This window comes from Canis lupus, chromosome 37 (assembly GCF_003254725.2).
Source record: "Canis lupus dingo isolate Sandy chromosome 37, ASM325472v2, whole genome shotgun sequence".
In the NCBI taxonomy this organism is placed as follows: Eukaryota; Metazoa; Chordata; class Mammalia; order Carnivora; family Canidae; genus Canis; species Canis lupus.
In genome coordinates, this window is record NC_064279.1 from 16,529,133 (window position 1) to 16,547,216 (window position 18,084).

General features: G+C 42.4%; 1 protein-coding gene and 1 long non-coding RNA gene across 5 annotated transcripts in view; one reads left to right on the top strand and one right to left on the bottom strand.

Annotated features, from left to right (window-relative positions):
- The window catches only part of LOC125754518 (uncharacterized), a 47,724-nt gene that overhangs the window by 20,524 nt on the left and 9,116 nt on the right, over nt 1-18,084 (top strand). The gene's annotated exons all lie outside the window — the stretch shown is intronic.
- The window catches only part of PLEKHM3 (pleckstrin homology domain containing M3), a 173,482-nt gene continuing 155,591 nt past the window's right edge, over nt 194-18,084 (bottom strand). For all 4 annotated transcript variants that reach the window (XM_025442008.3, XM_049106765.1, XM_049106767.1 and 1 more), the window contains exon 8: nt 194-1,307. In XM_025442008.3, coding sequence (XP_025297793.3) covers nt 1,130-1,307 — 178 coding nt within the window. In that variant the 3' untranslated portion in view covers nt 194-1,129. The remainder of the gene's footprint in view (nt 1,308-18,084) is intronic.

The following is an 18,084-nucleotide window of genomic DNA, read 5'->3' on the forward strand; positions in this document are numbered from 1 at the left end:
CATGTTACTTTGATTTTGTAAACAATTTAAAAAGCGTAGAAGTGGCAAAGTTGACAAATTAAGGGTCCAAATGAAAGTGCAGTGAAGAACAATGAGAAATAAAGTATTTAAAATAAATAAGTAGGAAATGCCTACACAAGATTCTGTGAAAAGACACCGAAGACCATCTCATAGAAGGTACGCACTATACCCATAGGTCTACAAACCAATGTATTTAACCACAATCGCAGGAAATTTCCTCAGGCCAGCACTATTACAAAGTCATAACTATTACCCATGAGACCCCAGGAAAACTCTTCGAAAGCTATGTTTTCAACCAAATATGGAGGGGCGCCGTGTCATTGGGTAGCGCTGGGACTCGTACCAGCAAACAGACCGACAACATGCAGGTATTGGTCGCAGAGGTCCCTTTTTTTTCCCCTCAGGAAAAAACCTGAGATCACCTCAGAGCCAGAAGGAGCTCTCCTCATAAATCAGGGGTGCATGCTCTGCAGAGGGAGCTCAGTCGCCTCACTTCTGAGCCGCTCGGTTGAGGGGATCCCCACCTGTGTGGTAGAAACCGAGGTGCTGCTGTCAGGGACGCGGGGCCCCTTGGGCCATCCAGGCATCACTCCTGTGTTCCGAAGATTTTCACATGAAACAAACGATGATGAGTGCTTGCCTCAGTGACTTCGTCCTCTGCAACGGCTAAAAATAAATAACACAAAAATAACCCGAAGTTCTGTGGTCCCGTAGGTAAGCTTCCTCCTGTGTCCTGTGTAACAAAACAGCCCCTGAGAGCAAAAAAAAAAAAAAAAAAAGTCTGACCTATAAAGCCTTGTGTGTAAACCACATTTTGCTTGGGAGCAAGCTGCTGAAATTCAGGGTTAAGTGTGATTCAGCTAATGGTAGTTGGTTTTTTTTTTTTTTTTTTTTTTTTTTTTGAGCCACAGAGGCTCCACGGACAGCGATTTACACAGAACATACATACGGGACGAACAGGTATGTGGGAATGTGTGTAAATATATATCTCTATCTAGCTGAACAGGAGACATACTCTTCTTCCAGAGGGATCTAACTGTCTAGCAAGGAAGCCACCGGGCTGCTGGATCAGCGAGAGGTCAGGCCCTGGCCTCGGGCTCCTGCTGAGTCAGGTGTTCTGGTAGGACAGCTCGAACATGTTGCAAGCCTCCTCCAGGCTCTCGTCCACGTTCAGCCTCCGCCAGAAAGATTTCTGCTTCTTCTGCAGCTCTCGGCGGACACATCTCGGGCAGGGGACGGACTTCTCTTTGCATTCGGCGTGGAAAACGGCTCCACAGCTTTCACACCTGCAAAAGCCAACCACGGAGATGGTGAACGAGGCTGATGAGAGCAAGACAGAAACGCCTCGGTGCAGCTTGGAGGACAACATGCATCCCGGGGAGCCCTGCCACTGGGAAGAGCGATGAATCATAGAAAATGTGGGCTCTTGCCTTTTCCAAGATGCTCAAGGTTGAATTTTACTTGGAAAAAAAAAAAAAAGAAAAAAAAATTTTTTTTTTTTTTTTCCCGATTGGAACTAGTTGGGGTGAGGCTTCTGGCTCACAGTAGAGAGGTGCCAACAGTCAACTAGCAACCACGTGATCACGGTGATGCTGGACAGAGCTCCAGAAGCTCTGTGCATCAGTGTCCCTTCCTCTGGAAGGAGGCTGGGTAGCAAGCCTAGGGGTGGGAGCACAGGGATGGGGAACGGGAGTGACGTGCTTCTCTCAACAGCAGCGCCACCTCAGCATCAGCGCCGGGAAAAGGTTGCTCTCAGCCTCTGTAAACGTGGGAAGGGGGGGGGGCCCTGGTACTCCTTGCCGCCTTTGACAGTTTGGAAAGATAAAATGACACATTTTCATTTTCTGAATGCTATCCTCGGGCCTACTGTCCTTCTTTTTTTTTTTTTTTTCTTTTTTTTAATTTATTATTTATGATAGTCACAGAGAGAGAGAGAGAGAGAGGCAGAGACACAGGCAGAGGGAGAAGCAGGCTCCAAGCACCGGGAGCCTGATGTGGGATTCGATCCCGGGTCTCCAGGATCGCGCCCTGGGCCAAAGGCAGGCGCCAAACCGCTACGCCACCCAGGGATCCCCCTACTGTCCTTCTGAGTTTGTTTGTTTTTTTTTTTTAAGTTACGAAAACCTTTGTAAGCCCGCCTTTTAACGCAAGTGGGAACGGTAAAGCATAAGAAAGTGGGGAAGAGAATAGTTTTTAAAGAAAACACGCAGATACTGTAATTTATAGAGAGGAGGCATTCCAGGTGGATGACTAGTTCGTTGTCTGGCTTGGTGGAAGCTTGTGCATGAGGCCAGAAGGCTTGTTTTTACTGCAAAGTCTTTAATAATGAGTAAGTGACAAGCACGGCCATGGCTGCTCTGGGAGGTGGTTGGCCAGTGTGGATTAGGTTCCCATCCTGCCCGATGGGAGTGACCAGCAACTATTCCCTTATCTCAGGAGCCAGGGAATTGGGCCCGCATGGTTTCATTCAACCAGCAACCATCTATTGGAGGGCCCAGCACTGGACTGGGCCCAAAGAGGACTGCAGGCTCAGCTTGTGCTTCTTTTGCTTTTCCTCTAGTGTCCTGGGCTTCAGTCCGGGACATAGGCCGGTTCTTGGTGCACCATTCCCTAGCCTGCCACTGACTGAGCCCTGGCACCATTCAGGGTTCAGAAAGTTTGGTTCAAGGAAGATCCTCCCTTCCACCCTTGTACCTAGGACAGGAGGCAGTGGTTTGGAGCAGAGAAGCTGGGCAAGGGAGGGGTAAGGTGGGGTGGGAGGGAAGGGGAGGCGGGCGTATTGAACAGCTGAGAGACCAAAAGACAGAAGTCCAGAGACTGTACCCAGCCGTCTCTGCCCAAGCTCAGCTCTCTGGGCAAGTAAAACATAGTGGTATTTAGGAAAGCAGGCACAGAGGGACATGGCTTGACTTCAAATCACTTTCTTGCTGTAGGACTGCTACAGACTGAATTGTGTCCCACCCCTCAATTGCCACCAAATCCCTATGTTGAACTCTACCCCCCTGTGACACTGTATTTGGAGATATGGTCTTTAGGAAGTGATTAAGGTTAAGTAGGTTCTTAAGGGTGGGCCCTGAGCTGACAGGTTAGTGTCCTTATAAGAGAACCAGAGAGCTCTCTTTCTCCTCGACTGTGTGTACCCAGAGGAAAGGCTGTGTGAGGAGCACAGCAAGAAGGTGGCCATCTGCAAGCCAGGAGGGGAGCTCACACTGGAAACCAAGCCCTGCTGGATCTTGATCTGGGGACTCCCAGCTTCCAGAACCGTGAGAAATCATTATCTGTTGTTTGAACCCCCTAGTCTGTGGTATTTTGCAGGACGGCCTGAGCAGACTGTGACAGTGACCTGGAGCAAGTCTACTTCACCTCTCTGAGCTTCCATCACCTCATCTGCTGCATGGAGTGTCCATCAACGTGTCCCTCATAAAGGTCTTATGAGGCTCAAAGGGAATAACAAATAAAACAGAGTTCCTGGCACAATAATACAGCCAAGACTGATCCTCCCAGGGTGAGCAGATGCCTCCTCCTGGCTTCTGACAACTCTTCCTGCAGCCTGACTGTACCTATGTCACATGGTGACCTGAGGACATCTTGATCAACCCCTCATGTCAGACATAAGACGACTGAGACTCTAAGAGGGGCAGTGATTGTCTCATGAGGACACAGTGAGTTGAAGACAGAGGTGAGACTAGAACCCAGGACTCCTGACAGCCTGGGCGTGGTGCCTCCTGAGGTCGGGTCATCTGAGTGAGGGGAATGTGCTGTCCTGGAGGCAAGCGCAAGCTTCCAGTCCGAAGACTCATGCTCCAGTCACAACCCTTTTTTAGAGTTATCTGGGGCAAGTCATCGCCTTTTCTGGTGCTCTGGTCTCCTCATTTGTAAAGTGCTGCTCACAGTGACTTCCTTCCTACTCCTGGGGTTCTGTGGGACAAAAATGGGTGACCGTCTCTGGAAGAGCAGGTGTGTGACGCCATCTTTCATGATGACTCCACTACCTGCCTCGATGCTGGAGCCACACGGGCCTGGACGGTTGAGGTGGGATCCTCTTTAGCATCTCCCGGCTCTTAGCCCCTCCCTCCTCCAGTGGGATGAAGGTTAGACCCAGGTCTCCGTGTGCCTCTGGTCTGGCTGGCTCCGCCCCGGGGCAGTGGCTTTGTCGCTGGGTCACACTTCTGTACCCTCCTATCACTGAAGTGACACTAATGGTAGCCTTATCGAATACATTTCCTCCTTCCTGCCCCCCGTGCCCTGCTGAGTTAGTGATTTATACACCAGGGATGTTGCCCTAGGGCAGCGATTGATAAGGAGAAAGCCATGGGGTTCCTTCAGAACCACTCCCTTATCTCTGCTGATACCGGCACCCCCGCACCCTGCTTCGGTGAAGAGGCTGAGTGTTACTGGGTATTTCTGGTGCGACAAACACTCATGGGGTGACGGAGGGGCTGAGTACACCTGCTCTTTCTAGCCAAAGGTCAGTAACTGAAGAAAAAAAAAAAGTCTGAGATAAAAAATTAATGATTTCAGAATGTACCCAAGTCCTATTTTCTAACCATTTGTAAGCCAGCAGCCATCTTTTGAACTTTATAATGGACAGACTGATCAATGACCTTCCCAAATTCAGACACTCCATTGTTAACTTTCCCCCTCATTTTTTTTTTTTAAATGAAATGAATGTCAGGGAAAGGAAGGAGGAAGAAGAAACTATTTCTTACATAAACGTTACAGAGCTCTGTAAGAAAAATGTGCAGGGAAAAATAAAGCATTTACATTAAAAAATGCAACCTATAGCCTCGCTCCTCTTTGAGAAAGGGCTTTATTTAAAAGGACCTTTCACTTTAAAAGAGTTCACTGGCTCCTTAGTGTTTGCTGAATTTCCTGACTGTATTTAAAGTTTGATTTTACAAACAACTTTTCAGGAACACATCTTGTATATAAGGGAAATCTATCAGTGCAATCATCCATGTAGAAAATTGCAGCAGATAATGAAAGAAATGTCCTTCCGTGTTCCTGAGTGATAAATCAAATGAAAGCCAGCCAGTTTCATCTTCATTTCTGAGCTCCCAGCTCCCAGTTCCACTGCCTTTCGGTTGTTGCTCTGCATCTCCGAGAACAAAGAACCATGTCCTCCTTTCTAGTGTCACAGAGAATGCAACCACAGGGACACATATTGCTACTGACCAAAGCCATCCCATCGGGTTTTCCTGAAAACGTTCATTGCTTCACTGAATCCAGGGATCTCAGCCCGGGCACTACTGACATTTGGGGCCAGATAGTTCTCTGTTGTGGGGGGCTACCCCATGCATGCAAGATGATCACAGCATCCCTGGCCTCTACCCATTGGATGCTGGGCACAGTCCTTCCCTCCAAGTTGTGACAACCAGCGGTGTCTCTGGACACTGCCAAAAGTCCAGATGTCCCCTGGAAGGGGCTGGGAGATCATCCCAGTTGAAAACCACTGACATATAATCTACCTGGAGAAGGCATCCTAGAAGGAGTACCCAGGGGGCACTTAAACAGTGCCCTCTCCAGGATGAATTTGCAAGTGTCAGCTGCTGGCTTACACCAACCAATAAGGTCCAACATAGTGTTACTGATGCATTTCATTTTCATAGATGTATACTTTCAATACATCATTCGGTTAAAATAGCCGAAACTCGCTGGCATTAACCATCCTGTGGTTTTTAAAATTAATTTAGAACATCAGGTAAGAAGTCAATACCTATGACACAATTCTGTGCATTGCTACTAAGACCCTTAACTTTCTACCAATTCACTCTGATTTTTTAGTCTTCCTCAAAAGCCATCTTGGTGGTTGGCCCTCAGTTGCGCGTATATGCTCTTTGGCCAAGAACATCTGGGCTGTTTTCTGTGGTGGTCTTTGCTTCTTCATGTCCTGTGTAGGCCAACTAGCAAATCTAAACCAAAAACTTGTATTTGTCCCACAAAATAAATTGCTTTTATGTAACTGTGAAGCAGTTAGGTTTCTGCAACATCTACCATGAAATGAGACTAGAAAATATTAACGAGGCTGATTACTGCAGAGAGGAGGGCTCAACTAGAGTGAGAAGCATTGAGTTCTTGGCCCAGGTTGGCCCCATTGTCCCCGGGATCGTGGGTGAGTTACTTCATCCCTGAACCCCCCATTCTCCACAGAAGTAGAAGTAAAAGGGGAGGCTGGATTATCTGAAGTTCCTTCCAACTTGCAGATTTTGTGCAGGGGTGAGGGGGCAGGGAAAGGCTACTCTGGGTTTTATCCTTCTCTTTCCACATTTTCTAGCCCAAGGTCTGTGGATGGGTGAGTGGGAATACCTTGCTGGCTGCTCCTTGGAATGTCTCAAACCGACGAACTAGGACTGAATGGGAGGATCCTTAAAGTGAAGAGTATTACTTTAAATTTTATTTATTTGCATTGATTAATCAAACCACGAAATAGCTTACAGACTAGTACATGCAGCTCTGGTTATCAGGAATTTGGCCAAAAGGAGCTGACTCTGCCTCTTTCTCAGAACATTTCAATAGTAAGGATTCCTTTCTAAGCATTTTCCCCAGCCCCTCATCAGCACCCTTTCTCCTCCCCGCCAAAAAGCCCAGAATGGTTCAGTGTTGTTGGCTTTTTATTTTGGGGGTGGTACGGGGACTGGCTAGAGGTGGCATCCTATGTGAAGAATTTTTTTTGTTTTAACCACTGGGACAGCCGCACAGGAGTGAACCCTATGCGTATTGGCACCTGTCTATACCACACGATGTGAGATGAGGAATGGACTAGTTCTATTTCTTTGGAAACTCCAGGGGGCAGTGCCGTGAACTGTCCACGTGTGTCGGGCAAAGTATGTGCTTGCCTACGTACCAGTCCCCTGCCTATATGGCTGGCGGCGGGGGCAGAGCTCCGCCAGTCGGGGGCAACCTAGATCTCATTCTTTTAGTAAAGGCATCATTAAATGAGACTCTACACACTCTAGGAACAGTCTTTGACCTAACGATTACCTTACTGACCTTTGGCAGGTGACAGGGAGGTTCACACCCTAGAAATCTAATAGCCACAGGCACGATGGTCTTATTTCCGCTCTCCAAACCAAGCATATGGACCTGCTGCAAACAGACAGAACTACAGATGTGCAGGGGCAAAGGTCTGCTTCTCAAATATTATGGCAAAGCGGCAAGAATTCCTGGCCGTAGACAGTTTCCTGTTCTGGAATGCTGATGATGTGAGACCAATTAGAGGCAGGCTCGATGGCTTTGTCTGTGTCTTCCAGATTCTAGCTGCACATATGCAGGTCACAGGAAGCTGCTAAAGGCCCCTGCCCCAAGTTGAGGTCACTGAAATGCTGCTGCTCTGTTCATGCTGGATTCTTCTGCTGCATTTTTATTTTTGGCGCAGGCAATGACCTCAGATATTTCATTAGATTGAAATTCAGCCTTGAGTTTGGCTGGATCTCTGACAAGTGGAAGGACAGGCCTGCAGAGTAGGGCAGAGCTTTGGCTGATTTCCACTCTGCAGAGCCCACAGCGACTAGGGTGGGGTGCAGAAATAAGTGCATGCGAGCCGGCATGCGAGTGCGGTCGGGTGTATGGCTACTATGTAAGGCGCCCCACGGAGCCACTAGCTATTACTGGTTTTTCCAAGAAACCAAGATGATTATTGAAATCTCTTCGCTAAGGGAGGTAGTTATTGGGGCCTGGCTATTTTAATGTTTTGGGTTGGTGTTTTCTCTTGTTATTGTGTGAGTAAATGAATATAAGCCACTAACTTATAATTTGCTTGTATAGGAAGTCACATAGGTGTATGCCTGCGTACGTACACATGTGCTATGTATGTATATAGGTATGTAGGCTGCTTAGAAGAACACACAGAACATGCTACTAAACATTGTAAAGTAAAATGAGTTAATTATGATACAGTTGAACAGATTTTTTCTTTTGTGGGGGAATAGGCGGGTTAAAATAAACGTTTCACACAATTCCAGTAACGTGCTGATGGCTGGGGACAGTCCAAGTTTCACAGCCTCTGCCTGGAGCACCACTTCCGGTGAAGCCTTGAGCCAGGATTACTAGAAATCCACACACGCTGCAGATGCCCTTCTCTTCTCCCTCAGGGGAAGCAAAGGGAATGGGGACAAAGAGAGCAAAGGGCCTGGAGATGTTGGATTACAGAACTGCTGTGGCTCCATGCAGAGTGAGGAATAGACTACATTTGGGATTATTCATCGTGGGTTTTTTCCTTCTTTTTTTGGTTGGGGGTGGGAGTGGGGCAAAAGATATCTGTATGGTTTGACTGGAATTGTATGAGACTGGAAAAGGTCTAGCTCCTTTGGCCAGATGTCTGGCAGATTTAGGTGTATATGTGCTGGTGTGTTCAGCTATTCCAATAGTTCTGAATGGTAAATGCAAATACAGGCAGATCAATATTGGACATTTAAATTAGGCAACATCTGTATAGCCTTTTCTCCTGTTTTTATAGAAATTATCCTTATAATATCTCTCTGAGCTAGGTATTATTTGTTTTCTTTCTTTCTTATTTTTTTAAATTTATTTTTTCTTTCATTTTTTTAAAGTCTTTTTTAGATTTTATTTATTTATTCATTAGAGACACACAGAGAGAGACGCAGAGATATAGGCAGAGGGAGAAGAGGCTGCATGCAGGGAACCTGATGTGGGACTTGATCCCGGTACTCTGGGATCACGCCCTGAGCCAAAGGCAGCTGCTCAACCGCTGAGCCACCCAGGTGTCCCTGCTTTCCCATTTCTAATAAGTAGTCACTCAGTATATGGATAAAATGAAATGAGGTAATAAAGTAACTGGTGTCTTCTCCGGTCCCCAAACTAGTAAGTGTGTGATCGACTCTGGCCTTGATTCCAGTCTTCTGACTTGAAGTCTGGCTCTCCTCCTGTTGCTAGCCTAGTGGTCCTTTAAGTTATTTAGCACAGGCCCAAATATCTGCTAAGACTCAAATCATGGGAAGAACAGTTGGTATGCCTTGCAGCGATCTTTTTATTTACCTTTTAATCCTCAGAGTTAATTAAGGAAGAGTTTTTCCCTGATTGCAGACCACAAAGCCTTTGGCTTTCACAAGTCTTGCACTTTTAGTTTGTAAACCAAGCTCAGTTAATAGCTTTGACAAAAGCTTTACTTAAAATCATGGCTTTGAAAGAGAATGTAAACAAGGGTTAATTAATTCATTTGTTAATTTTGCTATCCCATTGGGAATGGTAAATCACATTATCTTTAGTGCCAATGCTTAATAAATGCTTCTTGCTAATTTGTGGATGGTGATAGAACTTCTCAGTAATACTCTATGTATGTATATGAAATCTTAATAGGTTTGACCCAAGTGAAATAGTTATTTGAGGATAGGAAAAAACTAGTATTTCTGACACTTCTCAGGTTTTTTTTGTTGTTGTTGTTGTTTGTTTTTTAATGGTTCACCTTACAGTTAATATAATTGTCAACAAATGTCCATTTCTTCTTCGGGTTACTTTAGGAAAAATCTTGTTTAATATTAGAAAAAGTAAGGAAACTGCAGGAAGATTTAAGAATTTTTCTATAATTTTCAGAAGAAGCTAGAATATATCATAGTTGTAGCCATTAGAGAACCATAAATAAGACCAGTGGCTTTCTATAAAAATTTAGTTCAGTACATCTAAGAGTCCAAGAGATGTTTAGCTGTGTCTTACTACATCTAAGAGGTAGTGAATATAATAATATTTGGTTAATGTAGATTTAAAAAAAAGCTTACACATGGACTTCCAGTGATTCACCAGTCCACCTTTTTAATGTAAAACTGACAAACTGTCAAGGTTTTTGACGTAGGTCTGTCTCTCTCTCCTTTTTTTTGATGTAGGTCTCTTGAAAAGAAATAATTTATAAGGATGATATATATTCCTAAGACTCTGAATGGGATTTACTTCTATTTAACATATTACATACCAGATCCTCAAAGTACTAAGAGTCCTAATGGAGCCAAAATAAGATATTTTCAAGGATGGGTACATTAGAAAAATGCAAAACATTCAGAAGGAGAAAGACCTTCAAATCAAAGATCCAAAGTGTTTTGTCATTACTGTACACTGTTCCCCTAATTCGTCTCCTCTCACCAATACAATTCTCTTAAATGAGATGATATCACGTAATTTTCTAATATTCAGTGTGTTCTAGGCCAGTGGTTTTCAAAGTGTGGTCCCTGGACTAGCCAAACCAGCATCATCAGAGAATTTGTTAGAAATGAAAATTATTGGGTGCCACTCCAGACTTACTGCATCATAAATTCTAGGGTGGGACCTGGCAATCTGTGTTTGAACAAGCCCTCCAGAGAATTCTGATGAATATAACATTTTGAATACTGTTGCTCTAGGCCAGTTGTTTCCTAAGAGAGCAGGGCTGAAATATCAGACAGGACTGTTGTAAACATTTAGAACAAAAATATGGACTTTGCAAAATGAAAATGAGAAGTGGTATTAATGTTTTTATATTGGGATTTGCATTTCATATCTATTAATATTTTCTCATAGCTGCTAGGTAAGAACCTCATTTTACTTTCTTTAATTAGAAGTGATATTAAGAAAAAAAAAAAAAGAAGTGATATTAAGCTGTTCAGATATTGGCCATTTACATATTTTTTCAGTCGGTTACTTCATGTCCTTTGCCCATTGTCTAATGACTTTTCCTTACTGAGTTTAAAAAAAAATTTATACTCAGGAAATTAATACTTTGTTAAATGTGTTAAAAATCTCTAACTTTCCTGTTTGCACTTGTCTTTACAGAACTTTAAGCATTTACCTTTTTAAAAACATATTTAAAAGCATTTTGCTTCCATGGCTTCTGGGTTTGTGTCAAGCTAGAAAGACCTTCCCCACTTAAGATTATAAAAATATTCACTCATCTTTTCTTCTAGCACATTATGGGTTTTATTTTTACATCAAAATATTTGATCCATCTGGAATTGATCTTGACATAGATAGAGAGTATGGTAAAATCCGGAATTATTTTTCTTTCTCCAAATGGCTGTCTACTTACCAGTTTCATTCCTTAAGGAATGTTCCATCTTTTATTTTGTTAATTTGCTGTGCACCTTTGTCATGTACTAAATTCCCATATTACTTGAGTTTATTTTTGTACTTTCTGAAATCGTGTTCTGTTGATCTGTCCCTATGCCAACACTGTACTGCGTAGTATATACTACATTTTTATATCTAACAAAAACAGTCTCCCTTCATGTAAACAACTTAGAGGTCAAATTCTATATTGAGTATGTTAGGAGAGTTTATTGCCACCCATCTTAATGTTAAATAAAAAAATTTTGAAATGTATATAATTAACTAATTTTAAAAACTTCTAGTATAATTTATAAGGTTTATCTAAAGTGAAATGCACCTGTGTAAACATCTCAGGTGGTCAAGGAGTAATTCTGGCTTTATATGTTTTTCATCTTTATATAGTGATAAAGGTATTGTATGAATTTGTTAAGACTGATTGTTTACATGTTTTTAGGAAACATAAAATTGTTTAGTAAGGTACACACTTTTAGTAGTTAAAATTATCCTATTTTGCATGAACTGTGGATGCATTATCTTGGAGAAATAGTTGCAATAATGCTTAAAGCATGGTATACATTATCATTGAACAAAGGAAGATGTGAAGAACAAAGCATGTTTTCGTAGTCCCTTTCATTCAGGGAAAACTATTAGAACTTTTGTTTTTACTCTGCATATTAGTAAAAACTGGATAGAACTGATAATCATACTAACAGAAATAGTTATGCTGCCTATGTATACAAGCCATGAGCAGACGTGTAAGACCTCAAAGTCACTGAAAACTTTATGTCTTTCAACATGTGTATTCATAAGACAGGAACAGGGTAGAGAAGGCTAGATGACAGTGTATCAGTAAAGGAAACTCTCAAAGGCAATAACACACTTGCTCACTGGGGAAAGCCAATGGGAGGGAGCCTTTAGCTTAGGTCTGGGTAGCAAAGTGCTATGCTAACTAATAACTAAGCCTTTTCTTTCATTTCTGTGAGTGTGGCCGGGGCAAGCTCTCTAGACCTCCCAGGGAGAAAAACTGAAGTATGAAACGTTGGGGTAGGGTTAGGCAAGGTGGGGAGAAGGGTTACGTACTGCTCTTGGGTACTTTCTAAATATTAAGGTTCCCTGATTAGGTTCCTCTCTTTTAAATAAGATACCTTAACTGCATTGTCAGGGAAGCGGAAGGGAGGACAAGTCATCTTTCTTGCTTGCTGCTTTGACATTCATTTCTATCCCGAGGTCCCTTGGCTGGTGCCTTTTTCAAGCACTGTATGAAAACCGTGTTACCTCAGGCCTCACTATCCCCTCCTCTACCCTGCCCTGCCATCCTCCCACATCTTCCCCACTGCCAAGGAAAATTTTCTTATCTCTTTTTATTCTCAATTCTGAAATTTTTCTTTCAAATCGATGTAAGTTGTTTTCCAGCTAAGTCTTTTAATTTAAATTTCCTTTCTCTCCACCATCAAGGATTCTTTCTAGAAAAAAAGTGTTAACTCCTCTTAAAGAATGGCTTTTAGATACTTCAGCTTCCTACCTCTCAAGGCCAAACTAGATTTTTTCAGTTGAAGTTAAGTCAGCTCAAGTTAGTGGCTTCCAATGTTTCCAACGCAGTCTTTGAATCAACCACTGGTTCATGACTTGCAAGGCAGTCTATTATGTTCTGGGTTTTATAAAAGGAAATTCCCATATTTCTGTTTTTCACATGCTATCTTTTCCTGTTTTCTCATCAAAAGTTTATAAAATTCTTCCCATTATTTTTGTTAAGAACCTCTCCCCCCCAACCCTACCACCATCACCAGAAGTAAGTGAGACAAGGGTATGTGGTATAGTCTTTTGCCCTCCTAAGGTTAGTTTGTGTGTTCCCTCAAATTTCAGGCTGATGCTGTGAGGACAAGGTGAGGCAGAAAGGGGACTGTACTGGAATTCAACAGCTGGCATCTCTCAGGAGCTATGGCTGTGGTATTGGGTGGGGATGCCAGCCTCCCTGGGGAGGGAAGAAGGGAAGGGGTATGTGTCAGGGGGTGAGAGTTACAGGCAGATGACTCTACTCAAGTTCTATGCTACATAGACATAATTGAGTCCAAGTGGTGACTGTGGTAGAGAATGAACATCAATAGAGATAGCCTTTTCTCTAGTTTAAATACTTTGAAAGCATCAGGAACTGAACAGATGATTATTAATGACAGCTACAGAGCCAATGTTCCCTGATGCACCATCAAGTGGTTCAATATTCAGAATACTGAAGAGGTTTAATAAAGACATGATAATAGGGGATCCCTGGGTGGCTCAGCGGTTTAGTGCCTGCCTTCGGCCCAGGGCGTGATCCTGGAGTCCCAGGATCGAGTCCCACATTGGCCTTCTGCATGGAGCTTGCTTCTCCCTCTGCCTATGTCTCTGCTTCTCTCTGTGTCTCTCATGAATGAATGAATAAATAAATAAATCAGTCTTAAAAAAAATATACATTAGATGCTGAAATAAAAACAAAAAAAAAAAGGGGATTTTTATTTTTTTTTAAAGATTTTATTTATTCATGAGAAACACAGAGAGGCAGAGACAGAGACAAAGGGAGAAGCAGGCTCCCTGCAAGGAGCCCGATGTGGGACTTTATCCCGGGACTCCAGGATCATGCCCTGAGCTGAAGGCAGACGCTCAACCACTGAGCCACCAGACGTCCCAAAAAAATGATTTTTAAAAGATAAGTTTAACAAGATCTTGCTATCTGTATTCCGATAATTAGGCGAAAAAAGTCTCACAATATCAAAAACACACATGCTGACAAAACCAAGTTCCTATTGTACCTTTTGTAATTCTAAAGCATAAAATAGTTCATTTCAGAACATACTGCTCAGGCTGAAGAGTCAACATTTTTTGTATGGAAAGGTAAACACTCCTCTCTTCCCTATTGTGTATTCAGGTTACTTATTTACAGTGCCACAGGGAAAGAAAAAAACACACTCTAAAAAACGGCCAAAAAGATATTTTGAAAATTAAAACTATCTGAGTAGCTTGGCAAAACTCAAGTTTTTGATATGAAAGTTTTCCTTGGGCCAGAAAAATACATCTATGCCTAACATATGATAGAACGTTAGCTATCACTCAATAAAGTCATATAGCTTGGTAATGTCTACATTTAAATATATAGTTTCCTTGAAATTCGTTTAAAAGTTATTTACAATAAATGAAAATATGTGGAAAAGCACAGATTTGAAAAACTAAAAATAAGCTCTTCATGCATTATTTGTTGAAAATTTACTATGTGCTGTTCTAAATGCAGAAAATTGAGCAGAGAGTAAAATAGAAAAAAGTCCATTTCCTCATAGAGCTGACAGGAATATTACTCAGCTATTAGAAATGACAAATACCCACCATTTGCTTCAACGTGGATGGAACTGGAGGGTATTATGCTGAGTGAAGTAAGTCAGTCGGAGAAGGACAAACATTATATGTTCTCATTCATTTGGGGAATATAAATAATAGTGAAAGGGAATATAAGGGGAGGGGGAAGAAATGTGTGGGAAATATCAGAAAGGGAGACAGAACGTAAAGACTGCTAACTCTGGGAAACGAACTAGGGGTGGTAGAAGGGGAGGAGGGCGGGGGGTGGGAGTGAATGGGTGACGGGCACTGGGGGTTATTCTGTATGTTAGTAAATTGAACACCAATAAAAAATAAATTAAAAAAAATGGTGGACTGAATAAAAATTTGAATTTATATCTTAATCCTTCCAGTAAATTGCATCAAAAATAGTCAACCTTGCTGAAAACATCATGACAAACTATCAAACAAACTGGTACAAAATGATAAGCAAAGGAGCTGGATGAAGTAAAGTTCTATGTTCTTTGTCAATAAACTTAAAACAGTGCTATATACCAGGCAGGCAAATCCAGAGGTGGGGTGGGGGATGGCTTGTCAAAGGTCACACAGCAAATCAGTGGATGAGTTAGGGATGACATCTAGACTTCTGTATTTCTACTCCAGTGATCTTTCTGTGGATTAGTCTGCCTCTAATTTTTAGATAGATCTTAATGATTTTAGAATCAATAAATTTTTTTCTCCTGTTAAAGTAGCCATCAAAAAAGTTTATGAACTTGGTTCTGATATGTAATAAAAAAGCTGGATATAAAACTATATATTCAACATATTGCCAATCTTATTAAAAAGTAAACATGCATACATATGTATGGAAAATTTTCTTTATATTCTGTGTACTTTAAAAATTTTCTCTAATGCAAATCAGTTAGAAAGTTATGAGTTAAATAACGATGAACATTGTTGCCGCCAAACAACAAAAAATTAGGTTGTCTGAAATGCTTAGAGATAAGATGATAACACAGTATTAACCAGACACCTAACAAGAAGCCTGGTAAGAAATGTGTCTAGGTGGAGATGACAACCATCTATTCAAGTGACCAAATGGCTTCAAAAAAACAATGGCAGCCTACCAGGGAGGACTGCATTTATAAATGCAATGTATTTATAAAGTGGCTTAATAGCATAGAGGGTCAGGTCAGCCCTGTGAAACGAGGGTTTCACAGAGGTCTTGTCTGTGTTAGCAGACATTCTGAAACACTTTGACATGTGAATATAGGAGCCACCAGGCCAAGGTGAAATGTTATTTACCAAGTTACTCTTTGACCAAAGTTTAAAACTAACACTGTGTTAGAGATTTTTGTTTTTTGTTTTTTAATCAAGGAAAACCTTGACACAATAAAGACATCGAAGAGCAGGCAGACAGATAGCCTAAGAGCAGAATTGCATCTTGGTAAGTCGCCACTCTGCTTCTGCCACTGACAAAACCTTTGAGCACGCGGGGCTTCAGTTTTTCTACCCCCCAAGTGTCCAGATGTTCTCCACAGGCCTTTCCATCTCTGTTAATTTATGATTCCAGAACACAGGCAGGGGTCTTCTCCTCTATCATCAGTGTTAGAAGATGCGGAGAAAGTTCCTCACTCTGCTCCTCGTCAATACCAGACAGAGGAAAGAACAGTAAGCAGATGGAAACTAAAGGTTCCTCAGCAAAGGTACCTAGGAAGAGGAGTTCCAAATTTCCTCTAGCTGTTTCAGGAATGCCACACCTCATCACAATATGCATTGAGTGGCTGCTTCCCAAGAAAAGCCACAGAAAGGAAATATCATTAAAAAAAAGCATATATGCATTGCGGGGAGCTATTCCCTCCCTTAAGCCCAGCCTCGCCAAGGCTGTTGTTCTCTATTGTTGAACAGGATGTAACAGGACTGCCAAGCACAGCCCGCAAACCTGCTAATTAGGTGCGCTGACAGTGTTTGTTTTGGAACCATTTACCAACAAAGGAATGTGTCAGGCTGATTAGTGAGAAAGGGGTATGTAATGTATGTGTATTTGGGTCCAGATGAGGGAATAATCCAGGTATTCAGTCTGTTTGTGCAAGGACTGACAAAAACGAAGGCTGAACAAATAGGAAGCCACAAGGAAAGACCAGCTTCTGGGCAGTGCTTCTCTCGTTCTCCTCTGGAGTTTTGATCTATTCTCCAACCCCTGCCAAAATATTCCTGCCTAAACACGAACCCGTCTTTCAAGAAATGACAAACTATAACTGGCTTCTCAAAAAATGGAAAAGCCTTTGTAAGGTAGCTGGCAAATCTGGGGTTTGGTGATTTTCTAGGCAACTAAGGAAGTGACAACTTTGGGCAAAGCCATCTCCATGTTCATCCTCCAGGGACAAATCAAAGGAAGCAAGGACCCACAGCACATAGCTCTTAGTGGATTGCTCAAAAACTGTGCATCTCAGGATCTTCTATAGCAAGAAGCAATTCTGTACTTTATAATAAAGCAGTTGCTTTCTCTCTTTTAAACCTTTTTAAGGTTCGACTGCAATTAGCTCTTGGAAACTTTGTGTGTACATGAAGCTTCAGGAAGGGCAGAAAGTGCCAAGGCAAAGACCAAACTCCACGCCCCAACAAGTTGAGGTCCTCAGGGGCAGGGTTGTGTGGATTGCCATGAAATGTAAAATGACAAAGACCAATTCACAAGGGTGTTGGGAGGAGCCTCCATGTTCTTCAGTACAAACTGGGCCTTTCTGAAATTTGGCCAGATGGATGAAAGCAGTGGGGCTTGGGCTGAGTTCTCTGGGAGGCCTTCTTTTTTCTGTAAGTAACCTAACAAAATAGATTTCTTAAAATGAAAAAGAGGAGAGGCCCTGTTAGAAACTCACTTGCTATGGCTTTTTCTATGAGGCCAGTGTTCATTCTCAATAGACATATGTAGGAAATGTTCTTGAAATGTGTACAAATTGGACATGGTGTCAGAGTATGTTAACTCAACTGCTAAGAGTTTAGTGTTGATAAGTTCAAGGTCCTGAGTGTAATCGTTATTTCTTGGAGGAGGGGAGGGAGTGATCAACTACTGTACACAAAGAAAAACTGTCAAGTTATGCTCAATCTGCTTCTCCAAACCCTAGTGCTTCAAACAACACAGACCCCTTTTATTTTTTTTTTATTTTTTATTTTTTTTTACGTTTATTTATTTATTTATTTATTTTATGATAGTCACAGAGAGAGAGAGAGAGAGGCAGAGACATAGGCAGAGGGAGAAGCAGGCTCCATGCACTGGGAGCCCGACGTGGGATTCGATCCCGGATCTCCAGGATCGCGCCCTGGACCAAAGGCAGGCGCCAAACCCTGCGCCACCCAGGGATCCCCACAGACCCCTTTTAAAAGAGTAACTGCCGAGCTGCAAATGATCTCCCCCCTCAACAGGAAGAACACTTCCTTGAATGCATTCTCTGGGACAAGTAAATGTTGGGGACCTGGGCAGGCTGATGCTCACACTGCTGAAATACTTAAAACAGTAGGTCAGTTGCTTCAACTTTACAGATAAAGCTTACATATAAAGTAATGCACTCAGACTTTCACTATGCTCCTCTGTCCTTGCAAATATTTCTCTGCCTCCCCCAGCTTTATGGAGATATAATTGACTTATAACATTGCATTAGTTTCAGGTATACGACATGATGAGTTCATCATATGTGTATATATTGCAAAATGATTACCCACAATGTTTAGTTAACA